The sequence below is a fragment of the Nomascus leucogenys genome, chromosome 11, assembly GCF_006542625.1.
Source record: "Nomascus leucogenys isolate Asia chromosome 11, Asia_NLE_v1, whole genome shotgun sequence".
Classification (NCBI taxonomy): domain Eukaryota; kingdom Metazoa; phylum Chordata; class Mammalia; order Primates; family Hylobatidae; genus Nomascus; species Nomascus leucogenys.
This window is the reverse complement of record NC_044391.1, coordinates 47,309,069-47,336,413: the sequence shown is the minus strand read 5'-3', so window position 1 is coordinate 47,336,413 and position 27,345 is coordinate 47,309,069. Positions and strand designations below refer to the sequence as shown.

Below are 27,345 nucleotides of genomic sequence, written 5' to 3'. Positions count from 1 at the left end.
ATAGTGATACCTTATCTCTACAAAAAAAAAAAAAAAATTTTTTTAATTAGCCAAGGAGTGGCATGTGCCTGTAGTCCCAGCTACTCAGGAGGCTAATTAGGGAGGATTGCTGGAGCCCAAGAAATTGCTGCAGTAAGCTGAGATTGTGCCACTGTACTCCAACCTGGGCAACAGAGTGAGATGCCGTCTAAAAAAAAAAGAAAAAGAAAAGAAAAAATGGGTCTGGCATGGTAGCTCATGCCTATAATCCCAGCACTTTGAGAGGCTGAGGCAGGCGGATCACTTGAGGTCAGGAGTTCGAGACCAGCCTGGCCAACATGGTGAAACCCCGTCTCTACTCAAAATACAAAAATTAGCCAGGTGTGGTGGCACAGGCCTGTAATCCCAGCTACTCAGGAGGCTGAGGCATGAGAATCACTTGAACCCAGGAGGCAGAGGTTGCAGTGAGCCAAGATTGTGTCACTGTACCCCAGCCTGGGTGACAAAGCAAGACTCCGCCTCAAAAAAAAAAAAAAAAAAAAGCACAAACAAGTAATTTAAAACTATATACCTAGAACACCAAATCTGTGATTTCCCAGGTATTCTTTATGACAAGGCTAAGGTAGGTACAAATATTGGGAAATTATTGAGTAATATTAGGAAAATATTGAGAAAAATATTGAGTAAATCTGTATTGAGTACTATTATACAGATGATATGGGAAAGATGTTGAAGGTTGTATTCAAATAATTTAGAAAAGAATGTAAATTCTTGACAACAGAGACCCAGTTTTATTTATTTTTCTATACCCTAAGCATTGAACAAACTCAGAATAGATGCTTATTGAATCAGTTTCTCTCTGGGGCAGAGAGATCTCTGAAAATTATATGAAACCTCCTAAACTTTCTGACAGATAAAATAACTTAAAAGACATTTTCCCCACACCGAGTGCCCATGCCTGGGACAAATGATACATTTTCCCCTCTTCCTTCCCTGCCCATTTTGACAAGTTGCCCCAGCTGGGGCTTAATAGATATTAAGTAGTGCTAATAATAGTCATCCTCTGAAGGAATGAGGACTTGAGATTGCCAAAATGATCTTTTTTGCTCCAACATACCAATCTCAGCATATTTCAGTTTGTGTGCCACTTTCGTTCTTGGATATGGTCCAACACACACACACGTACATACACTTTCTCTCAAAACACTTTATATATTTTTTAGAGAAAATATTTCTCAATCTCCTTAAAAATCACTATTTCATTCCATCTTTTCATCATTGTTAACACCAAACCATTTGGAGTCACGTTGGCAACTGGATTTTATCTTGAGACTTGTCATTGAGGAATCATTTTGTTGTGTAGCAATCCCTGTTCACAACGTCAGCCAAATTATGTCATGTGGTTGCAAAACTGCTGTCCTGTCTTCCAGCTTTTCTGAGTAAATTTGACTCTTTGAGAAGCTTCGTTCTTCCTATCCTAAAATGACCTTATATGCTCTCGTATCTCAGGGGATCCTAATTGTGATGAAATCTTTCTCTTTATTTCCTTTCTTATAGCCTGTGTTTTGAGGTGGTGTTTCAGGGGTGTGGGGAGTAGGGGAACTACTGAGGTCTGAGTCACAAAAGGAGATCTGAACAAGATATCTGAAGTTCAGTTGGGCCCTCAAAGCTTCACTCATATTGGACTAGATGTGCTTCCTTAGAGAAGTCTCTGAAAGTTCTGTTAATGACATTGACCCTTTTGGTTCCTAACTCCTACTCTTAAGGCACAGGTCTTTACTGATCTTAAAACCCTAGGCCAGGATGGCTGTAACCAGGGTGTATAACTTTATATTTTATTGTCCGAATGAGGACACATTTTAACATTTTGTTTGGGGGTACAGGTGGTTTTTGGTTACATGGATGAGTTCCTTAGTGGTGAATTTTGAGATTTTAGTGCACCTGTCCCCCAAACAGTGTACACTGTACTCAATATGCAGTCTTTCATTCCTCCCCCCGTCCAACCACCCCCCACCCCATCCCCAAAGTCCATTAGATCACTCTGTATGTCTTTGTGTCCAAATGAGGACACTTTTGAAATTGAAAGTGGGTGCTGGGGAAAAAAGACGTAAGCCAGGGCCCACACAGGCAAACCATGCTGTCAGGTCAACATACCTAAAACACTTTGAGCCTCTTATCCTCTATTAGCAGAGGTTAAGTTGGAGTCTCTAGATTTCTTTTTCTTTTTTTTTTCATTGTTGTTGTTGTTGTTGTTGTTGTTGTTGTTGTTGTTGTTGTTGGGATAAGGTCTTGTTCTGTTCGCCCAGGCTGGAGTGCAGTGGCACAAACATGGCTCACTGCAGCCTCTACCTCCCAGGCTCAAGTGATCCTCCCACCTCAGCACCCAACCCAAGTAGCTGGGGCTACAGACATAGGCCACCATATCTGGCTTTTTTTTGTTTTTTGTTTTCTTAGGTTTTGCCATGTTGTCCAGGCTGGTCTCAAACTTCTGGCTCAAGCGATCCTCCCACCTCAGCCTCCCAAAGTGCTGGGATTATAAGTGTGAGCCACCATGCCTGGCCTAGATTTCAACTTGAAAGTCTGTGAGGTGGCTAGGAATGGTGGCTCACACCTGTAATCCTAGCACTTTAGGAGGCTGAGGCAGGTGGATCGCTTGAGCTCAGAAGTTCAAGACCAGCCTGGGCAACATAGTGAGACCTCGTCTCTATTTATTTTTTAAATAAATAATAAGTTTTTTAAAAAGAAAGTCTGTGGGGTTTATTGTATAATTTAAAGTTTTATTTTCATTTCAGTAAAATGCATGTGATTTAAAGTGCTTGTGTTTGCATTATTTACATTGATCCAATCTTTCTCCCTAAGTGGGAGAACTTTGTCTCTGGTCAAAGAGAGAACAGAGGTAGACTTTACCATAGTGAAATGTTCAAGCCAAGTGAAAGATAAAAAGATGCATGGCCTGTAAATAAAGACTTGTAGTGTTTCAGAAAGAGCAAAGTGGAACATGATCACAGAGGATGCTGAATTCAAGAGTATATTGTAGCATTTTACTATATTCACTTTGCAAAAAGAAATGTATTTTCAGGAAAACATCATGCATCATATTGATATTAATTTGCATTTAATAAACTTTTAGATTATAAATTTGTTGATTTTATAAGAATACAATAAGTTTTCTTACATGTACATTTATGTTAGTATGTATTATAGAAGCATGACAGCAAAAATGATTTAATTTTGAAGGTTTGCAGAAATTTTTATTTTTTATTTATTTTACAGAAGTAGGGTCTAACTATGATGCGCAGGCTGGTCTCAGACTCCTGGGCTCAAATGATCCTCCCACCTCAGCCTCCCAAAGTGCTGGGATTACAGGCATGAGCCACCACGCCCAGCCTGCAGGAATTTTTAAAGTATAAGAATCAGTGCTGATACAACACCGAAAGCATAAGTAATAAAAGGAAAAATAGACACATGAGACTACATCAAACTAAACAGCTTCCATGCAGCAAAAGAAATAACCAACAGAGTGAAAAGGCAACCTATGGAATGAGAGAAAATGTTTGCAAACCATATATCTGATAAGGGGTTAATATCCAAAATATATAAGAAACTCATTGAATTTAATAGCAAAAATACCAATAACCTGATTTGAAAATGGTCAAAGGACCTGAATAGACATTCCTCCAAAGTAGACATACGAATAGCCAACAGGTTTATAAAAAGATGCCCAGAGCCAGTCATGGTGGTTCATGCCTGTAATCCCAACACTTGGGAGGCTGAGGCAGGCAGATCGCTTGAGCCCAGAAGTTCAAGACCAGCCTGAGCAACATAGTGAGACATCGTCTCTTTTTTTTTTTTTTTGAGACGGAGTCTTGCTCTGTCGCCCAGGCTAGAGTGCAGTGGCGCAATCTCGGCTCACTGCAAGCTCCGCCTCCCGGGTTCACGCCATTCTCCTGCCTCAGCCTCTCCGAGTAGCTGGGACTACAGGCGCCTGCCACCACGCCCGGCTAATTTTTTGTATTTTTAGTAGAGACGGGGTTTCATCGTGGTCTCAATCTCCTGACCTCGTGATCTGCCCGCCTCGGCCTCCCAAAGTGCTGGGATTACAAGCGTGAGCCACTGCGCCCGGCCAAAAACTTTTTTTAAATTAGGTTGTGGTGGCACACACATGTAGTCCAGCTACTCGGGAGGCTGAGGTGGATTGCTTGAGCTCAGGAGGTCAAGACTGCAGTGGGCCATGCTTCAGCATGGGTGACAATGCAAGACTCTATCTCAAATACACATACACACACATACACACATGATGCCCAGTGTCACTAATCATCAGGGAAATGAAAGTCAAAACTACAGTGAGATATCACCTCACACTTGTTAGTATGGCCATTACCAAAAATACATAGAATAAGTGTTGAGGATATGGAGAAATTTGAACATGTGTACACTGTTGGTGGGAATGTAAAATGCTGCAGCCATATGGAAAACAGTACGAAAGTTTCTCCAAAAAATTAAAAATTGAAGTGTTGTATGATCTAGCAATACCACTTCTGGTATTTATTCAGAAGAATTGTAAACAGGATCTTGAAAAGATATTTGTACTCCCATGTTCATTGCTGTGTTATGCACAATAGCCAAGAGATAGAAAATATCTGAATGTCCATCAGTGGATGAATGGATAAAGAAAATGTGGTATATACGCACAACGGAATATTATTCAGCAGAGCTGTCCTGCAATATCTGCCATTATTTATAACATTGTTTCTATGGGGAAATTATTCTGTCTTCCACATAGCTGACCTACAAATGAAGGTCTTAAAAAGAGAAGGAAATCCTGTCACGTGCTGCAACAAGAATTGGAAGACATTATGCTAAGTGAAATAAGCCTATCTCAAAAACAACAACACTGCCTGATTCTTCTTACATGAGGCATCTAAAGGAGTCAAACTCATACAAACTAAAATGGTGTTTTTGGAGAGGGGAAAATTAGTTACAGTTTGATGGGTATAGGATGTCAGCCATGCTAGATGAGACATTTCTAGAGATATGCTGTACAACAATGTGCATATAGGTAACAATCATGTACACTTAAAATTTTGTTAAGAGGGTACATCTCAATGTGCATTTTTCACAATTAAAAAAATGAATATTCCATAGGTTAGACCAAAGTTTTGCCTTTCTTTCTCTTCCTAATCCAACTATGCCCTCTGGTGGTGACAGTTGCTAATAGAAGTAAAATAACTACTTCATATCCTTTCCAAATTCATTTTGTAGGTCAGCTGTGTGGAAGACAGAATAATTTCCTTGTAGAAACAAAGTTGTAAATAATGGCAGATGTTGCAGGACAACCCACCAAAACCCATATAAATCTTACTTGAAACAGTATTGAGAGTAGCCCTCTGTCACTTGATTTACACCCTCCTTCCTCCACCCCACCCTCCTTGTTGGTGAAACAAATGAAAAATCCCATGTCCACAGTCTACTCTGTCCCCATCACCATCAGAAGTAGAAAGAGGAAAGAGAAGGGAAGAGGATTCGTGCTTTGGCCAAATTTAACAGCTTTATTTATAGGCACACCTTCTGCCCTGAAACCCCACACCCATCCTGGGGCCTTCAAAGGAGTGGACCACCTAGAAGGAAACTTAAAGGTCCTCTTTGCCTCTTTTAGAATCTTGGGGCAAATATTAAGATGACCTTGCATTCTAAAAATGAGCCGGGCGTGGTGGTGGGCGCCTGTAGTCCCAGCTACTTGGGAGGCTGAGGCAGGAGAATGGTGTGAACCCGGGAGGTGGAGCTTGCAGTGAGCCAAGATTGCGCCACTGAGCTCCAGCCTGGGCAACAGTGTGAGACTCCATCTCAAAAAAAAAAAAAAAAAAAAAAAAAAAGAAGACCTTGCATTCTTTTCTCTTGCTCAACCCATAGTCCTTAGCTCTCCAGGGCTTCACCATGTTGCCCAGGCTGCTCTTGAGCTCCTGAATTCAAGCAATCCACCTGCCTTGGCTTCCCAAAGTGCTGGGATTACAAATGTGAGCCGCTGTGCCAGGCCAGTAATTCCAAAGTCAAAGTCACCAGAGTCTCCAGAGTCAAAATCACCTTCTAAGTAGAACGCAACAAAAAAGAAAAAGAAGTCCAGAAAAAATAAAACGGAAAAAAAAGAAAAACTCTTCCACCCAAGGTCTACTCATACCTGGAAATCTCTACGATGTATAACCAATAAACCTCCAAAGACCTTGTCTTTTCCCAGTTTTTTAAAACTTTCCCCCAGTCCCTTCTAGGGGCTGGCTGGAAGAAGGAAGGGATGAGGGATGGAACAATCCCAGTCTAGTTGGTGTACATCATATTCCATTAATGCTTGATTGTCTTTCTCTTTTTTTTTTTTTTTTTTGAGATAGAGTCTCACTTTGTCGCCCAGGCTGGAATGCAGTGGCATGACCTTGGCTCACTGCAACCTCTGCCTTCTGGGTTCAAGTGATTCTCCTGTCTCAGCCTCCTGAGTAGCTCGGATTACAGGCACGCGCTGCCACGCCCGGCTAATTTTTGTATTTTTAGTAGAGATGGGGTTTCACCATGTTGGCCAGGCTGGTCTCAAACTCCTGACCTCAAGTGATCCGCCTGCCTCAACCTCCCAAAGTGCTGGGATTACAGGTGTGAGCCACCGCACCTGGCCCAATGCTTGATTTTCTTGTGTGCTCAACTATTGTTTGTGCTGTATGATTCCCAGGGCCTCTCCCCAGGAAGGGACAAGAATGACATGGAACCTGCTGTATGTAAACATACATTTTTGTTGTTGTTATTTGGTTGGTTGGTTAGACAGGGTCTCAGTCTGTCTGCCAGGATAGAGTGCAATGGTGCCATCATAGCTCACTAAATCCCATTTCTAAGGAACTAGAAAACTGTGGAGTATTATCAAATCCATTCAAAGTGACAAGAGGAAGAAATCTATATTATGATTTTAGTGATATAGGAAAAAAGAGCTGGAAGAGCATATAGACAAGTAAAAACACTTGGATTGTTTAGAATGACCTGATGTTGGTGCATTATTTAATTTGGAATTACCGGCCGGGTGCAGCGGCTCACACTTGAAATCCCAGGACTTTGGGAAGCTGAGGTGGGGGGATCACTTGATTCTAGAGTTCAAGACCAGCCTGGGCAACATGGTGAAACCCTGTCTCTACAAAAAAAAAAAAAAAAAAATGTAAATATTATCTGGGCATGGTGGCACATGCCTGTAGTCCTAGCTACTCAGGGGGCTGAGATGGGAGGATTGCTTGAGCCTAGAAAGTCAAGGCTGTGGTGAGCTGAGATTGCGCCACCACACTCCATGCACTCCATGCACTCCAGCCTGAGTGACAAAGCGAGACCCTGTTTCAAAAAAAAAAAAAAAAGAATAATTCAGAATTATGCAAACATTGGTATAATGCATAATTTTGTTTAATGATAAATGAAAATATTATTGACTGTTTTATACTGTCAAAATGCAAAACTTAAAAACTTAAGAGGCTTAACACAACCCTTTATTGTATCTCACAATTCTGTGGATTGGATGGGCAGTTCTTCTATAGGTCTCACCTGGGTTTCCCACGAGTTTGCTGGGAAAGGGCAGCTGGTGCTCTTCTGTGTGGTCTCTCCATGCCTATGATGTCATCCTCCAAGGCCTCTCTACATGGTGGCTCGGAAACAGAAGCTGCCAGACCCAGACCGTCTTGAAGTCTGGGGTCTGAAATCCTAGAACTTTACTTCCTCCACATTCTTCTGGTCAGAATATCACAGGCTCAGCCCAGATGAGAGCAGAAGAGACACAAACTTCACCTCTTTTTTTTTTTTTTGAGACAGGGTTTCATTCCTGTCGCCCCAGGCTGGAGTGTAGTGGCATGATCTGGGCTCATGATCTGCAACCTCCGCCTCCCAGTTTCAAATGTTTCTCTTGATTCAGCCTCCTAAGTAGCTGGGACTACAGGCGTGCACCACCATGCCTGGCTAATTTTTGTATTTTTGGTAGAAACAGAATTTTGCCATGTTGCCCAGGTGATCTCAAACTCCTGATCTCAGGTGATCTGCCCACCTCAGCCTCCCAAAGTGCTGGGATGGTAGGTGTGAGCCACTGCACCTGGACAAACTTCACCTCTTGATGGGAGGAGTAACATACAAATATAGTGAGGGGTGGTATGGTTTGGAACATGCTTGGAGATCAGCTATCACTTTGACTTTTTTTAAAACCATACTGATGCTGGGTGTGGTGGCTCACACCTGTAATCCCAGCACTTTGGGAGGCCGAGGTGGGCAGATCACTTGAGGTCAGGAGTTCGAGACCAGCCTGGCCAACATGGTGAAACCCTGTCTCTACTAAAAATACAAAAAGAATATTAGCCAGGCATGGCGGTGTGTGCCTGTAATCCCAGCTACTTGGGAGGCTGAGGCAGGAGAATTGCTTGAACCTGGGAGGCAGAGGTTGCAGTAAGCCGAGATTGCGCCACTGCACTCTAGCCTGGGCAACAGAGTGAGACTCCATCTCAAAAAAAGAAAAAAACAAACAAAAACAAGCAAAAAAAAAAACATACTGAAATCTTAAGCCAGTAATTAATCCTCATCTAATTTGTGTTTTCTTAGTCCATTTATTCCTTCAACATAGCTGAAACACTTTGTGCCAGGCACTATTCCGGGTGCTGAGGATAAAGTATTGAACAAGACAAAGAAGGGTCAAACCCTCATGGAGCTTACATCCTGAAATTCTCACATTGCAAAGAATAAGCAAGTAAACAAATACATTAAAAGGTAATGTAGGTGGGTGAGACTCTACTGTAGGGTGATCAAAGAAGCTCTTTGAAGTGACAGCTGAAGATCAGGGAAAAAACATTTACTAGTACAAACTTCCAGGGCCTGAAAGAGCTTGGGGTGTTTATTAGAAGGAATAGCACAGAGGCCAGTGTGTTTGGGGAGTAGCAAATGAGGAGGAGAATGATTTGGATTAGGTCACAGAGATAGTCATGGGTCAGGTCATTAAGGGTCTTGAAGGCCATGGTAAGGATGTGGGATTTACTCCTGGATAATGGAAAGCAGTGCAAAGATTTAAATTCATTGGCCAGGTGCAGTGGCTCATGCCTGTAATCCCAGCACTTTGGGAGGTCAAGGAGGGTGGATTACCTGAGGTCAGGAGTTCGAGACCAGCCTGGCCAACATGGTGAAACCCCGTCTCTACTAAAAATACAAAAATTAGCTGGGCTTGGTGGTGGGTGCCTGTAATCCCAGTTACTCGAGAGGCTGAGGAAGGAGAGTCGCTTGAACTCAGGAGGTGGAGGTTGCAGTGAGCCGAGATCACACCATTGCATTCCAGCCTGGGCAACAAGAGTGAAACTCTGTCTCTAAAAGAAAAAAAAAAAAAAGATTTAAATTCATTAACTCAGAAGTTATATTGATTTCCATGTTCAAAATACCACTGTCCCTTTAAAAAATGGATTGTAGGGGTCAAAAGTGACTAAATAGGCTATTACAGTAGGTGCTGGAGATTCAAACTAGGGTAATAGCCATAATTATGAGAAGTCAGTAGATCAGGAATATATCTTGAAGAAATTGCCAATAAGCACTGCTGATGGGTTACATTTGGGGAATAAAGAGAAGGGAGGAAACAGATCTCTCAGGTTTCTCTTTTGAATAGTGGAGTGGAGTGCCATTCACTTAGAGGGAGAGACCAGTGGAAGAACAGACTTTTACTGTCACATAAGGCAATCAAGAAAATTAATTCCATTCTGAACATGTTTAGGTATGTTATAACCACACAATAATTTGTAAGTGAATTCTATGACTTGATGTATGGTTTATGCAAATCTGTGCAAGAATAAGCCATGCTATAACAAAGTGTCAAACTACTTGGGAAATGAGAATAAACTATATACTGTATATTTAAAGTACAAGGTCACTAAGCAAGTGAGTATTTCTGTTAAGATAATAGCTACCGTTTATTGAGGGCTTGCTGTTTGTTTGAACCATATGGAATTGCAGATCCCAAAATTTCAGCCTTGAAAATGGCAATGCTATATGGGTCATCCTAATATCTAGTAACCATAGAATTAGATGTTTATATACAAATTAATTAATATTCACAAAAACCCTTAAGGTAGGCTTCTTACTATCTTATAGTTTACAAAATAAAGGTTCTGGAAGATTTTAAATAACCTGCCAAAAGTCTGATGACAAGTAAGAACAAGGTCTGACATAGCATCTTATCCCAAAAGTTACACACCCAGATTTCTAGCCAAGGAATCATGTTGCCTTCCCCAAAATGACAAAAGCTTCAGAGCCACAAGGCACAGAAATACAGACAGAGAAGTGCTTGGTCTGACTGCATGGAGAATGGCTGTCTCCCCACTATAGATACGCAAATTCGAGTTGACCTTACAAGCCTGTACTGCATTTATTTTATTTTATTTTTTATTTATTTTTTGAGACAGAATCTCGCTCTATTGCCCAGGCTGGAGTGCAGTTGTGCAATCTCGGTTCCCTGCAACCTCTGCCTCCTGGGTTCAAGTGATTCTCCTGCCTCAGCCTCCCAAGTAGCTGGGATTACAGGCACCTGCCACCATGCCTAGCTAACTTTTGTATTTTTAGTAGAGACAGGGCTTCACCATACTGGCCAGGCTGGGCCCGAACTCCTGACCTCAAGTGATCTGCCCACCTCGGCCTCCCAAAGTGTTGGGATTACAGGTGTGAGCCACCACGCCCGGCCTGTACTGCATTTTAGAAGCAAATCCAATGAACAAAGAGCAATCAGACAGTAATTTAACACTATTAAGAGTTGTTCAAAAATTCCCACCATGAACCTGGCATGCTGGCATGTGCCTGTTGTCTCAGCTACTCGAGAGGCTGAGGCAGGAGGATTGCCTGAGCCCAGGAGTTTGAGGCTGTGGTGTGCTGTGATCTCACCTGTGAGCAGCTGTTGCACTGCAGCCTGGCCAATATAGCGAGACCCCATCTCAAGAAAAAAAAAAACCATCAAATTTATCTCGTCAAGAATTTTCAGCTTCTCTTCCGTAGTTATCACTGAACCTCTCTAATTTGCAAGTATGTTAAGTATAAAACAAGTGGTTCTAGCCTCAGAAAAAATATAATGGCACAGGTTGAAGCTTAGCAGCCAAAAAGCTTTCACTATGCTTATCAGCTGCCTTATAGAACATTTATTAATGTACTCTCAAGCATTTCCATGCAAAATTAAAATTTGTACCGCAAGTGAGTGAGATTCAATATGAAATTATGTAAAACATGCTATCAGTTATAGGAACTTCAGGCTTTTCCCTCTTTACACAGTAGCTAGAGTATCTAAATTTCAGTAAAACTCAAGAAATTTGGCCGGGCATGGTGGCTTATCCTTGTAATCTTAGCACTTTGGAAGGCCAAGGCGGGCAGATCACTTGACGTCAGGTGTTCAAGACCAGCCTGGCCAACATAGTGAAACCGTCTCTACTAAAAATACAAAATTAGCTGGGCGTGGTGGCACATGCCTGTAATCCCAGGTACTTGGGATGCTGAGGCAGGAGAATTGCTTGAGCCCAGGAGGTGGAGGTTGCAGTGAGCCGAGATTGCACCATTGCACTCCAGCTTGGGGGACAAGAGGGAAACTCAAAAAAAAAAAAAAAAAGAAAGAAAGAAAAATTCTTCATGTATCTCCTCTAACACTACCTGTAAATCCATTTGGAACTCTGTAAGTAAAGAATGGCTATTTCTATTTGGTCACTTAGCAATTACCCGTTCAAGTCAAAGGCTGAAAAAAGTTTAGGAACTAAAAAGCTTTCTGTCCACCCTTGGAAAGAGTATTTTCCACATAGATCTTCCATTGATGGCACTAATTAGAGCCAACACTCTTTCCTGGTGGTAAGCAGTGAAAATAGTCACGTGTCAGGCCGGGCACGGTGGCTCACGCCTGTAATCCCAGCACTTTGGGAGGCTGAGGCCAGTGGATCACCTGAGGTCAGGAGTTCAAGACCAGCCAGGCCAACATGGTGAAACCCCGTCTCTACTAAAAATATAAAAAAATTGCCAGGCGTGGTGGTGGGCACCTGTAATCCCAGCTACTTGGGAGGATGAGGCAGCAGAATTGCTTGAACCTGGGAGGCAGAGGTTGCTGTTAGCCAAGGTTGTGCCATTGCACTCCAGCCTGGGCAAGAAGAGTGAAACTCAGTCTCAAAAAAAAAAAAAAAATTCAAATGAAGCTGTTCTCCAGTGCTCTATAGATCAGGGGTTCTATGAGTATAGTGGCTGGTCCTCAGATTGGTTTAAAGAAAAGGCAATATTTACTAGTCTCTAAATTCTCACCCAGCTTTGTTAACTTTAACAATATATACCCCAAGTCTTTACTGCACGTCAGATACCGTGCTGTGTGCTAAAGCATTTATGTTTTCATTTAAATCTCCTAACACCCTTTGCAGTAGGTTATATTATCTTTGCTTTAACCGCAGCTTACAAATATTTGTAACTTCCTAAGGTCCAAAACTAGTGCAGAACTGGAATTTAAACCATTTTGGCCCCAAAACCAGTGTTCTTACCCCCATTATATATAGATGAAATTTTAAAATTATAATTATATATAATTACATATAATCTCTATATATTATTTACATATATTTTTTAATTTTTTAATTTTTATATTTTTATTTATTTTTTGAGATGGAGTCTCACTCTGTAGCCCAAGCTGGAGCGCAGTGGTGCGATCTCGGCTCACTGCAACCTCCGCCTCCTGGGTTCAAGTGAGCCTCGTGCCTCAGCCTACCCCGATTAGCTGGGACTACAGGTGTGCACCACCACGCCCAGCTAATTTTTTATTTTACTAGAGATGGGGTTTCACCATGTTACCATCATGTTCGTGGTCCTGAACTCCATTGCTCAGGTGATCCACCTACCTTGGCCTCCCAAAGTGTTGGGATTGCAGGTGTGAGCCACCCTGCCCAGCCTATTTACATATATTTTTTATTTTTTATTTTTTTATTTTTTGAGACAGAATCTTGCTCTGTCACCCAGGCTGGAGTGCAGTGGTGCAATCTCGGCTCACTGCAACCTCCGCCTCCAGGGTTCAAGCGATTCTCCTGCCTCAGCCTCCTGAGTAGCTGGGACTACAGGCGCATGCCACCATGCCCGGCTAATTTTTGTATTTTTAGTAGAGATGGTGTTTCACCATGCTGGCAAGGCTGGTCTCGAAATCCTGACCTCATGATCCACTCACCTTGGCCTCCCATAGTGCTAGGATTACAGGCGTGAGCCACAGTGCCCGACCTACCTATATTTTCAAATGGAGAGCTGATGACTGCGGGGGGTAGGTAGTGGTGGTAAATGGCAATGCTTGTATTATAAGGATGGCAAAAGGGTTTAGAATCTTGACCCTGGCTTGAAAACTGTCCATGTGTACTTGTCTTTTTGGCAAGCCTTTGGATTCTTAAAAAGTTATTTATTTGATCTTCATAGTCAAAGTTTTCTACAATCAGATTTCCTGAAAAATAATTATTTTGTAGGTGAGGTCAGTATTTAGTTAAAATGTTAACTGTGTCTGAGCACTAATAGAGATGGATTATTCTGTGATTTTTCTTGCCTTTGACAACAATGCAAACAAAAACCACACAGCAGAGAAGAATAGTGGTTGGATAATCCTTCAAATTATTAGTTTCTGGGTCCCAGACTGTGCAAATGAATAGACATGAGTTATACAGAGTAGACTGAAGAAAATCAGGGTGACAAATATTCAACCATTAACTCTCCAAAAAACCACTGACTTTAGCCCCACATGAAAAGATTCAGATATATTTTGACAGAGCTTTTGCTCCCAGAGATTAAAGTAATATCCCAGGGCAAAGAGAGGAGTGGGAGAGGCATGCAGAAGTCCCGTGGGAGAGAAACCCCAAGCCCTCACCAGAGCCTGCACCGCTACTAGCCCAGATCCAGGGCACTGCTTAGAAGCTAAGGCAGAGCTGAGTTGATCCTCTCGTTGTCATCCTGCGGGTTCACCAGTACATTCTTTGTCCGGTTTGAGGTGATACTTGCCTGTGTTCCGAGAATCTTTTCATATTCCTTTGATTGACCATCTCTTGAAAATAATCCCCCATCTGACAGCCAGGACACTCAAAAACACCATTTTGCTCCTCGCTCTCTACCCCCAAAATTGAGGGTAGAAAATGTGGACTCCTCACTGGGTAATGAAGGAAAAGACTTGGACACTTTATGGGGTGATCGCTGGTGACAGCTGAGAGGGAAACTTTGGGTAAAAAGAAAGGAGGATTACTTGAAGTTAGTGCAAAATCATCCACTGAGCCGAGATAGCAGAGAAACACACTACTCCATTTCAGAGTGTTAAACGTCTCGTCACAGGCAGAGAATGTAAGAGCTGGAAGAGAACTTGGAGAACATCTAGTCCCAGCCTTCCACCTAGCAGAGGAAGCCCAGGAAGAAACAGATGTGGCCTGGAAAGGGGGCCTGACTTGCTTGAAGTCAAATAGCTGGTCATTTGGCTCTGTCAGAACCCGGAATAAAATGTCCTAGTAATTATCTCCACTGCCCAACACAGGCAAATCTGGCTTAGGAACTCTTTCTTTGGAAGTAGATTTTTCTTTGATCCTCCCTCAAGTCATAATCAGTTGAATGAAGAGTCCAGTTCCGATGTTCTTAGAAGTCCAAATTCAACACCTCACAGTGACGCCAAAGTTAAGTATTTGTGGAATTAAATTAGTTTATGGCATAAAATATAGTAAAGACAAGTTTTAAATGGTTGTGGGAGAGCCATAACTGCTCATGGACAATTTGTCTTTCATAGAGACTCTATGGGACTACACAAATTAGCCCACAGATGCCTGAAACAGAGTGGCACCATGCACTTAATTTTGTTGAAGTCCAAGCTTCTTTCCCTGTGATAAAAGAGGAAGTGACATTCTATACAGCTATGCCTGTGTTCTGCTGATTCTTCCAGGAATACTTTTGTCACTAGAATTTGTACAGGTAGAGGAGGAGGGTGTCATCCTATTGCTCGGCATTTCCCAAATAATCACTCTGTAGCTTATACTCCCCACAACAGTTTATCTCAGGATGTTTCGTGGCTTCACACCACTCACCATTATTACACCAGTGAAACTCACCAGATTCTATTTTCTGTGTTCACTCTCCATAGGCTTCTGTTCCCTTGATAGATTTTTGTCTTAGAACCTTTTTCTCTGGAGAAACACTAATGTTTAGCACCACTTTATGTTTGTCAGAATGGATGTAGGTTTCTTTGTAGCAGATTTTAAAACTCTGGCCTCCAGCCCTGGTGGTTTCTGGTGCAGGAACTGGGAGACCCTTTGGTGTTCTACCTGGAGGTGTGGCTGGTGGACGAGATCTTGAGTGAGTGACCCTAGGCCCAGACCAAGCTGTAATTCCAGAAATGGCATGGATGCACCAGGCCCTGCTGGTGGTGGACATAGTAGACTCCAAGAACCTAGTTGAAATGATGGTTTTTGGATGGCTCTGAGTACAGAATCGGGTGAAGAGCATGCTCCTGTGCCTGGCATGGTTTCACCGAGAACACTGTGCCCAAGCTGAGAAGATAAAACACCTTGAGAAGAACTTGAATCCCGTGCCTCAGGCCCCCACACTCCCCGGCATCCTATTGCTTAAGGCAACAGAACTATTATCAGGAGAATTTTGAGAACCTTCTTGCTTTTGCTGCTAAGGTTGAAGAGAATCGAGTACAGCATTCCTAAATCCCTGCATTCCTTTTTCCTGTGTCTTGATGGATAGTGGTTTATTTTATGGCAAGAGTGAGTTTGAAGAACTACTCTAATAAAGAAATGGCTCTTTTGCCCAATGGCATAAAGATCTTTGCACACTTATAATAAAGCAAATTTATTTTTAAAAATTTGAAACTTCTCGTAGAGAGGTATTGATGGAACATTCAATTAAAATCTTTGTTTATAGGACTCAGAGATAGCCAGATATTAAACAAATCAAAAAATGTTTCTCATGAATATCAAGTTGACTCTTGATTAACATTTTATACTCTTATTAACATTGTGTACATTGTTTCTATTCAACTAATTTCAGAACTTCATGAAAAAGTTGAGTGGTAGGTTGAGTGATGGGGTAACACAATGGGAGCTTTTTCTGCAAGGCTGGCATGTGAATAAAGTACCTGCAAATCATAAAAAGAAACAAAATAGAGAGTTTTAAAAACAAGAATTTTCACATTGGTCACTTGAGTACATTCACACTCACTGGCTAGGGTTGTTGGGTGTGGGAGTCTAAGCTACAAGACTTGGTCAGCATTTTCAGCCCTCCAATCTCCCCCATTTGTGACCTAGAAAATCTCTGACATGTGGACTGTCCTCACCACAGTATGAGCAGAGGCTCCTGCTTCTTGGTTTATCAGGCAATGTGCAGTGAGGAGTTGAAATGAAAGGGTCAAGCTGTGGTGACTACTAGGGCCAAGTCAAGGGGGAAGAGTAGAACTCATCCCCTACGGCCTCAGTAAAAGCCTAGGAAAGGCCAGAGGAAGAGGCAAAAATGAGAAGGCCTTCAACCATCCCCTTGGATGACTTAAAAGAATGGTTCTCAACCCTGAGTGCACATTGGAATCACCTGGAGAAATTTAGCTTTAAAATCTCACGGCCCTGGGACCACCCCAGACAAATGGAAACAGAATTTCCACAGGTGACACCTGGTTATCAGTATTTTTTTAATAGGTTGAGTATCTCTTATCCAAAATGATTGCAATCAGATGTGTTTTGGATTTCAGATTTTTTCAGATTTTGGAGTATCTGCATTATACTTAATGGTTGAGCATCCCTAATATGAACATGTAAAATCTGAAATGCTACAATGAGCATTTACATTGAGCATCATGTTGGTGTTCAAATGATTTCAGATTTTGGAGCATTGCAAATTTTGGATTTTTGGTTTAGGGATGCACAACCTGTAGTTGCTCAGATAATTCCAATGCAATGTGAGTTGAAAACACTAGTTTAAAACAAGAATCCAAACCTAAATGGCTACCAGTAATGTAATTTAGGGGGTAAGAGTAAGCAAGAGAGAGAGGAGATGGTGGCAAACTAAACAGTACATGATGCACCTAAGGGGGTAGCTGCAGGAGTTCTGCCTAACTGTTGTCATCTCACAAGTGTGACACCACTTTGCCAGTTGTCCTGATTTTCAGATGTTCGTATCTAAGTTTTAAAAATTGAGTTGTATGATACATGCTACAATGTGGATGAACCTTGAAAACATTAAGCTCAGTGAAAGAAGTCAGACACAAAAGACCACATATTATATGATCCATTTATATAGAATGTCCAGAATAGGCAAATCCATCACAACAGAAAGTAAATTAGTGGTTTCCAGGGGTTGGGAAGAGGAGAATATGTGGTGTGATTGCTTAATGGGTACTAAGTTTCTTTTGAGGTGATGAAAATGGTGTGCAATTAGATAGTTATGACAGTTGCAAAATATGGTGAATTTAAAAACTATGGAATTATGTATTTTAAAATGGTAAATTTCATACTATGTGAAATTTACCTTAATATATATATATTTTTTAAGTGAGGATGTGCAGGAGGGAAGAGATGGGAATTCAGTTGTTTGGACCAACTCAGAGCCAAACAAATCGCTTTTATGGGAGTCAGAATGGAACACCTCATGGAAGACAAAAAGTCAATGGCTGAGTGTGGTGGCTGACACCTGTAATCCTAGCACTTTAGGAGGCCAAGGCAGGTGAATCACTTGAGGCCAGGAGTTCGAGACCAGCCTGGCCAACATGATGAAACTCCATCTCTACTAAAAATACAAAAATTAGCTAGGCGTGGTGGTGCATGCCTATAGTCCCAACTAAGGAGGCTGAAGTGGGAGGGGGGATTGCTTGAGCCCAGGAGGCAGAGATTGTGATGAGCCAAGATCACAGCACTACACTCCAGCCTGGGAGACAGAGTGAGACCCTGTGTCAAAAAAAAAAAAAAAAAAAAAAAAAAAAAAAAAGTCTATAAATTGGACTGTAGTTTTTTTTTTAAAAAGACAGTCTAAGGCCGTAATTTATGTCTCCACATCCTTTTATGTCTTCATCCAAACAAACGACAAAGCTATGTCCGCTGTACCCTTTTCATCTTAAGTCAGAGACAACCTGGGTTTTCTCCTTAATAGGTGCTATGCAGGGCTGCACTGCTAAGTGCTCTTGGCTTTGGCAACCTATAAATAGAAATGGAACCCCTGAGGTGCAGGAGAACAGGCTGGCAGATGAAGCCAATGCTGGCTACTGCTCTTTCTTACTGTTCTGTTACTGAGAGGGTTAAGCGAAACAAACAAAACCCCTGATAACCATGTTCATTAATTGTTACTCCTTTATCAATTGCTTCTGTCCAATAGCTCAATTGTAAGTCACAATCCATAATTTGTTATCCTCTTCAGTGAAGTTTATTACACTTTTTTTTTTTTTTGAGGCGGAATCTCCCTCTGTTGCCCAGGCTGGAGTTTGTTGGCATGATCTCAGCTCACTGCAACCTCCGCCTCCCGGGTTCAAGTGATTCTCCTGCCTCAGCCTCCCGAGTAGCTGGGATTACAGGCATGCACTACCATGCTCAGCTTATTTTTGTATTTTTAGTAGAGACGGGGTTTCACCATGTTGCTCAGCCTGGTCTCAAACTCCTGACCTCAAATAATCCACCCGCCTCAGCCTCCCACAGTGCTAGGATTACAGGCGTGAGCCACTGTGCCCAGCCAAGTTTATTACTCTTAATTAGTCATAGCCGGTTAAAATTATTACTACTTCTGTGAGATGCAGCTACAATAAAGACAATGAGTGACAAACCGTTCTTCAAAGAGAGTTTGATGTTTCACTAGTCTTTTCTGGCCTGGGAATATACTTCAAATGGCAATGGTTCTTAGAGGTCCCCAAAATCCTACCCTTTTCACAGATCAAAGTGAAATATTATTAAAAACAAAAATAGGCCGGGCACGGTGGCTTACACCTGTAATCCCAACACTTTGGAAGGCTGAGGTGGGTGGATCATCAGGTCAGGAGTTCGAGATCAGCCTGACCAACATGGTGAAACCCTGTCTCTACTAAAAATACAAAAAAAAAAATTAGCCAGGCATGGTGGCGGGCGCCTGTAATCCCAGCTACTCAGGAGGCTGAGGCAGGAGAATTGCTTGAATCCGGGAGGCAGAGGTTGCAGTGAGCCAAGATTGCACCACTGTATTTCAGACTGGGTGACAGAGCAAGACTCCATCTCAAAAAAAAAAAAAAAAGAATTCCCCATAAATACCTAATCTTCTAAATATTGGGCCATGTTGCAGGTTTGCATGAACTCAGAAATGAGTGAAATCTTACTGCAGATTAGATTCAGACATTTTTTCTTACCTGAATTCTTCTCTGTAGTTATTCCTAATATACTCAGCTAGAGTCCTGCTGTGCCGCAGACAACTTTTGAGGATGTAAAATTGCTGGTACAACAGAACTGCTTGGCAGGGACTTAGCAGCTGAAATGAAGCTGAAAGCCCCCTCACCACTTGTTTCACAATACTGGCCACAAAAGTAATCTAGAAAAGGAAAATACAGTTACATATAGGCCGTGTGCCACCCACAAAAGCAACTATTTCAGCTGGAGCTTCAACTACAAATCTAGACTGAAGCCCTCACTACCCTAACACCACTGTTGCAATGTTCCTCATTGAAATGGTATCCAACGTCAAATAAAAAGTATAGGAGGAAGCTGGGCGTGGTGGCTCACACCTGTAATCCCAGCACTTTGGGAGACCAAGGCAGGTGGATCACGAGGTCAGGAGTTCGAGATCAGCCTGACCAACATGGTGAAGCCCCGTCTCTACTAAAAATACAAAAATTAGTCAGGCATGGTGGTGCATGCCTGTAATCCCAGCTACTCAGGAGGCTGAGGCAGGAAAGTTGCTTAATTCGGGAGGCAGAGACTGCAGTGAGCCAAGATCATGTCACTGCACTCCAGCCTGGGCAACAAAGCAAGATTCCATCTCAAAAAAAAAAAAAAAAAAACAGTATAGGAGGCCAGATCAGGCACTGTGGCTCATCTGTAATCCCAGCACTTTGGGAGGCTGAGGTGGGTAGATCACTTGAGGCAGGAAGTTCTAGACAGCCTGGTTAACATGGCAAAACCCCGTCTCTACTAAAAATGCAAAAATTTGCCAGGCATGGTGTCACATGCCTGTAATCCCAGCTACTTGGGAGGCTGAGGCAAAAGAACTGCTTGAACGCAGAAGCAGCGGTTGCAGTGAGCCAAGATTGCACCACTGCACTCCAGCCTGGGCGAGTGCAAGTAATTACTCTTCTGTGTAATTACTATCCATAAATGTAGGCTTGTGTGAGAAGCAGAAAAGAACGCTAGTGCCTTTTCAAGCTCTAACCAACAGGTCACACTACACACCCATTAAATTAGTATCAGTAAAAATGTATTGCCTTTTCTATTGTAATTTGTTGCAACTGGCCCTTCCCTACAGGTAGGGCAAGTAGGTGGAAGTGGATTTTTCCCATTCCGAACCATTTACATATGTTGACAAAACATTAGATAGATGATAGATAGATAGATAGATAGATAGATAGATAGATAGATAGATAGATAGATAGATTAAACATATATTGCCTGGCAAACACAGCTTGAGCTGAAAGAGTCTGAGGCAGTAGAATAGAACAATGTTAATTAGCCCATTTAGAAATTAAATTTTTAACTTTTCTAGCACCTTTCTCTAACCAAGTAAGATAATGAGAGCTGACTGACATGCAGGTGCATAGCAATGATCCCAATTTCTTTGCTTGCAAATGTCTCTCTTATCATTTGTTTCTGCCCATACTGTTTAGAACTGGGTTAATATTGAAGCTTTCTTTTGCCAACCCTTCATCCTCACATGCTTCATGGTCACAGACTAGCCTCATACTCAACCCAATTCCTTTGGTGAACCAACTTTAGAGGCTGGCAAAGAAACTTCCTTTTAGCCAGAATGCAGTGACACATGCCTGTATTCCCAGCTACTTAGGAGGCTGAGGCAGGAGGATTGCTTGAGCCCAGGAGTTTGAGACCAGCCTGGGAAACATAGCAAGACCCCATCTCATTTTTAAAAAATTTTTAAAATAAATAAATGCGGCCAGGCACGGTGGCTCACAGCTGTAATACCAGCACTTTAGGAGGCCGAAGTGGGAGGATCACCTGAGGTCAGGAGTTTGAGACCAGTGTGGCTAACATGGCGAAACCCTGTCTCTACTAAAAATACAAAAATTAGCCGGTCATGGTGGCGGGTGCCTGTAATCCCAGCTACTTGAGAGACTGAGGCAGGAGGATCACTTGAACCCAGGAGGCGGAGGTTGCAGTGAGCCGAGATCATGCCACAGCACTCCAGCCTGGGTGACAAAGCGAGACTCCATCTCCAATAAATAAATAAATAAATACATACATACATACCATGCAGGAAGGCTTACATGGGAAATAAAAGTAAAAAAATAAAAAGAAATAAATAAATAAAAAGAAACTTCCCTGTTACATGGAGTCTGTAAAACCCAGATTTCCACACATCAGTCCATGTGATAAGGTCTGCAGCCACCACACAGAAAACAAAGGGATCTTGCATCTTGCACATATGAGATTCCATTGCTGTGAATGTCTATAACTTTCAAACATTCTGTGAAGTGGTCTGAGATTGGTTGGGGCCTGTGTGCTACTGAGGAAGACAAGTTCATGGGCTCAACCTCTGTAGAAGGCAGCTGCCTGTTCTACTGACAAATGTACCCTCTGACCCCAGCCAGCTTTGTGTAAACATATGTCATAGGGATCTGACAAGAGAGTCTAGATCTCATAGGACAGACCCAATATCACTCTAGAGAAACAGCAGGGGACCACTGATGGTCCAACAGATGCATGTCCACATATGGAAAGAGAACAGGCCGGGCACAATGGCTCATGCCTGTAATAGCAATTTGGGAGGCCAAGGTGGACGATCACCTGAGGTCAGGAGTTCCAGACCAGCCTGGGCAATATGGCGAAACCCCATCCGTACTAAAAAATACAAAACTTAGCCGGGCATGGTGGCAGGCGCCTGTAATCCCAGCTACTTGGGAGGCTGAGGCAGGAGAATTGCTTGAATCTGGGAGGTGGAGGTTGCAGTGAGCTGAGATCGCAGCACTACTGCACTCCAGCCTGGGCAACAGAGCAAGATGCAACAGAGCAAGACTCTGTCTCAAAAAAAAAAAAAAAAAAAAAAGAACATATTACCTCGTGTTCATCAGCAATGGAAATTTAGTTTACTCTTTTGAAGAGATTTCCAATTAAGTGTTTGTTGACTGAATGCATAAGTTTGAGGAGGTGAGAAGAGATTACGGGATAAAGCCTTTACTAAGAATTAATTCAGCAGATATTTTACTGAACATTTATGGTGTGCCTAGCACAACAGACATAGCTTCTACCCTCATGGCACTGGCAGTCTGTTGGAAGAGAAAGATATTGTATCAGTCGTGATGGACTAGATTATGCTGTGGTAACAAACCTCCCAAAATACCAATGCTTTGCTTGAAACAGCAAAGGTTGATTACTCATTCACACTGCATGTCCCAGAGGGGTCTGCAGGGCTCTGCTCACTGTAGTTACTCTCGGCCTTCAGTGGTCAGAGCAGCCACCTTGTGGGTGCTATGCCAAAGGAAAAGAGAATGCCAGGTGGCACACACTGGCTCTGAAAGCTTCTGCCCAGAAGTGACATAGGCCACTTCTGATCACATTTCTTTAGCCAAAGCAGCCTCAGAGACCGCCCCCGCCCCACAATTTCACATGGAGAGGGAAGTGCAGTCCCACCATGTGCCCAGAAGGAGACAGAGACAGAATATGAGTGGGCACTAATGGCCGTGACACGGCAGAAGCAAATAATAACACAAACAAACGTAAACTGCAACAGTGATGAGGCCTATAAAGCAGAGGAAGAGGACACCATGCCATGCACTATTTATGCCTCTAATGAGGGAATCTCCCCTGTCACGGGGGGCAGAGAAGTGTCCTCCACTGCCACACCCCAGGAAGGGGCCCTGAGGCCTGAGGGATGAGTAGAAGTTGACCAGGTGAAAAAGGGAGGGAAAAGCATTTCCAATGGAGAGACAGATGCAATGGTACAGGTCCTGTGATGCAGCTGTGGGGAGGGGGGTGGTAGTGGGGAGAGGGATGGTAAGCAAGAGACCCACACAGCAGAGAGGCTGAGGGACCAGAGGCTATCGGCCATAGCATGCAGCGCCCTGTAGGCCATGTTAAGGAGTTTAGTTTTCATTCAGAAGGAAGAGTTATTGAGAGATTTGAAGCAAGGGATGACAATCAGATTTTTATTTCAAATGGATCCCTCAGCCTGTCATCTGGTGGGAAGACAGGGACAGACCACTGAGATGTGACTGTAGCATCAAGGAAAGAAATCGTGATAATAGGAACTAGGACGGTGTCTGTGGGATAGAGCACACAGATGATCCCAAGTGTTAGATTCACGCTCACTATTTAAGGTAAACACCTTACCTAATTATGCAGCTAATAATTTAATATTCTGTTTTCTACATATATCTTAGAGTTTTTCATGAAATAACATTCCCATTTAAGATATAATTTCAGTGCCTTAAACATTCAGGTCCAAAATGTAAAAACAATTTATTAATTAAATAATAAACTGTAAAATTTACACTTTGCTTCTGGTTGATAAACTTGATTACATCACAGGGAAAATGTGTGTTTTATTAATTAAGCACAAGAGTATCTGTTTAATTAGGCTTGAGGGGTGATTTCGTTTTGACTTCTAGATACTTACGATGGGAGGACAGCTTTGTAGAAAGGACATCATCCAGCTAATAGCAAACTTTGTGGATCCCAATCCGAGATTTCCCTAAAAGACTCAAGGAAATAAACAAGTTATATTCATAAAGTTCAAGTTGTATATAAAAGCATACTCATTCTTAAATACATTTTTATCCTGATTAATCGAATCAAATCAGTTTTGGAAAATAAACTAGATGAGCACTTAAGAGCAAAGGTCGTATCATTGAAATCAACCAGTTTTGGAGACCATCTCAAATACAAGCATTTTTGGTATATTATTAATCATATAACATAATCACATAATATACCTATATCATAATATATAGTAGTCGTGTAATTTATAGTTACATAAAATATTTAAAAATATAATTTTTAAAAATTGTACCTGCTGAAAGACAAGAAGTATCTCATATAAAAGTGCTGTAGCGGTATTTGTATACTCCAGAATAAGCTTCTGTAACTAGAATTTTCAAGAATAATCAATGTAATGTCATAAGCCAAGTCAGAAAATGATAATTTCCCTTGGTTCCCTTTAGGTACTTATACAATAATTTTTTTCTCTTTTTTTCGAGACAAGGTGTCATGCTGTCACCTAGGTGGGAGTGCAGTGCTGTGGTCATGGCTCTGTGCAGCCTCAAACTCCTGGGCATGAGCCATTCCTCTCACCTCTGCTTTCTCTGTAGCTGGGGCTACAGGTGCAAGATATCATGCTGGCTAATTTTATTTTTTTAATTTTTTGTAGAGATGAGGTCTCACTATATTGCCCAGGCTGGTCTCAAATTCCTGAGCTCAACCAATCCTTTCACCTCAGTCTCCCCAATAGCTAGGACTACAGGTATGTGCCACCACACCCAGGTAATTTTTGATTTTTTATTTTAGTAGAGACAGGATCTTGCTTGTTGCCCAGGCTGGTGTGGAACTCTTGGCCTCAAGCGATTCTCCCACCTCTGCCTCCTGAGTAGCTGGGATTCAGATGCAAGCTGTTATCCCTGGCTGGCCCACAGAATACTAAGACAAAAAATTGCATACTTGATTTGCAAAATCAATCAGATCAACAACCCTACTTCTTTTCAAGAATGTAGAAATACACTCCCCAGAGTTGAGGTGAGAGATTCTCTGGGGAATTTAGGCTTATGCCCAAATTAAACTAAGATTCCTTCTGTGGGATGGATAAATAGAGGGCTTAGGGATATTTCATTCCTCTCAAGAATTCCAAACTCCTCTTTACAATTACTATCCCTTTTCTTCTTTTCTTCATTTATTTGTTCAACAAACATGCATCAGACACCGTGCTAGGTGTTGGGGATGCAAGGGAGAACAACATAGACATGAGACCTGCCCTCATGGAACATGCAATCTAGTTGGGGAACAAATATCAAACGATCAAATAAACAAATGCATAATTATAAACTGAGACAAGGGCTATGAAACAAATGTACAGGAAGTTAAGGGAGCTCTATAAAGGAAGACTAGTCTCATTTGGGGATCAAGGAATGCTTCCCTCTGACCCATATAATTCCTTACCTAGATTACAGCACTAGCTTCTTAATAGCCCTGCCTATCTGAGTCTTGCTTCCACCCCACTCTTTAATCCCTAATCCACCATTGAAAGTGGTATTGGAGACTCTCTATATACAGTCTGTAATTATGTATTCATGGATATATTTGAATAACGTCTGTGTCTCCCAGCAGAGTAGAAACTAATGAAGGCAGGGGTCATGTCTGTTTTACTTACTGTTTTGACCCTATGCCTAGCACACTGTTTGCTCTTAATAGATGCTCAATAAATATTTACTGACTATGGCCGGGTGTGGTGGCTCATGCCTATAATCCTAGCATTTTGGGAGGCCGAGGCAGGCAAATCGCTTGAGCCCAGGGATTTGAAACCAACCTGGGTAACGTGACAAGACCCCATCTCTACAAAAAATACAAAAATTAGCCAGGTGTGGTGGCTCATGCCTGTAGTCCTAGCTACTCGGGAGTCTGAAGTGAGAGCATCACTTGAGCCTGGGAGGTCAAGTCTGCAGTGAGCCGAGATTGTGCCACTGCACTCCAGCCTGGGCAAAAGAGTGAAACCCTTTCTTAAAAAAAAAAAAAAATTACTGAGTGAATAACTAAATGAGTTTTCTAAAACGTAATTCTGACCATATATTTAAGAACTATCAAATCATGTTTCATCCTTTAAAAAAAAAATCTGTTAACCTGGCTCAAAATAAACTAATAATAAGTTGGTTTATTCTCTCAGAAGATATGCCTTCTAGGCAGTTTGATATTTCTAATGTCTTTGTACAACCTTAGAAAAACAAGTAACTGTTGCTGAGAATTTATACTGTTCATTTAGGTAGGAAAATGGTCAAGTATGAGAGTTAACCTTAAATCTCTAAGACAGTGATTTTTCACCCATTAGCCCCCTGCTATGGAATTACATACATCATATTTTGTACAGAGACAGACATAAACAGATTTATCAAATTTATAAAGAACGCTAATTACTTTCCTTAATATACACACCTTAAGACATATAAAAGGGATATATTAGTATTGACTGAATAGTTATTTTTTCCTTTTTCTCGACCCTCTAAATCTCTAAATCTACTTTAGACTGAATAGTTATCTAAGTTTTGAGGTTATGACAAAAGATCTACTCTTTGGTTTAATTATGTTTCTGTATTCTACGGTGTCATGGTCCACATTAAAAGAAGCCAGGGCCCCTATATATACATATATAATATAATAGTTTACCCCCCCAAATTCTCATCTCACCTCAGCGTCAAAAGACATTCTGACTAAAGTTGAATCAGCCACCAACTGGATATCAAACACAGGACAAGATTTTGGAATCTGAGGCTCACTAATTAAAATTACCAAGAGATTAAATAGTGCTCCCCTGGAAAAAAATAAATAAAAGGCAATTAGTGAGCAAAGTGTTGAGAGGAAAAATGGTGAAGCCAAGTTTCAAACAGTGAATATAATTATGTTTAAAAGAATGAAGCATTGCAGACCATCCTTGACTGAAGTTTTGGACCCTTGGACATGCAAATGGATATCTAGAGATAAAAAATTTAAATGAAAATATAATTTCTTGGTCTTCTGGCTCAGAGCAAGTGGAGTTCTAAGCACATAGCTTAGAAAGACTAGAAAATCTAGATTTAAGGGAGATTTGGGTAATTTCAATTATAGCATTATTTTCCAAAGGACTTTTTATGGATTGCTAATTCCAGACAATATTATAGTTAAAATAGATTCTGTGGTCAAAGGAGATAGGGGAAATACTTGGTTAAACCGAGTTTATCAGATGTGTTTACTACAGGACTTCTCAGAGGCTTTATATGCTAATATGCACTGTGTATCTCTGGGACAAAGCAACAGCATGCAGCTCTTCTTTTTTCTTTTTTTAAGTTTGTTTGCTTGGGTTAGTTTTGGCACAGGATCTCATGATGTTGCCCAGGCTGGGCTTGAACTCCTGGACTCCAGTGATCCCCTGCCTCAGCCAAGTAGCTGAGATTACAGGCTTGAGCAATCACTTTCAGTTTTTACTTTTTTTAATTGATAATAAAAATTATATATATTTATGGTATACAACATGATGTTT

General features: G+C 41.7%; 1 protein-coding gene across 2 annotated transcripts in view; it reads right to left on the bottom strand.

Annotated features, from left to right (window-relative positions):
- Positions 1-15,802: 15,802 nt before the first annotated feature.
- Positions 15,803-27,345, bottom strand: part of C11H12orf56 (chromosome 11 C12orf56 homolog) — a 99,572-nt gene continuing 88,029 nt past the window's right edge. For both annotated transcript variants that reach the window (XM_003252725.3, XM_003252724.2), the window contains 5 exons: positions 26,517-26,640; positions 24,139-24,213; positions 23,746-23,820; positions 19,316-19,494; positions 15,803-16,102 (listed from right to left, as the gene is read on the bottom strand). In XM_003252725.3, the coding sequence (XP_003252773.1) occupies positions 15,997-16,102; positions 19,316-19,494; positions 23,746-23,820; positions 24,139-24,213; positions 26,517-26,640 (559 nt within the window). In that variant the 3' untranslated portion in view covers positions 15,803-15,996. The remainder of the gene's footprint in view (positions 16,103-19,315; positions 19,495-23,745; positions 23,821-24,138; positions 24,214-26,516; positions 26,641-27,345) is intronic.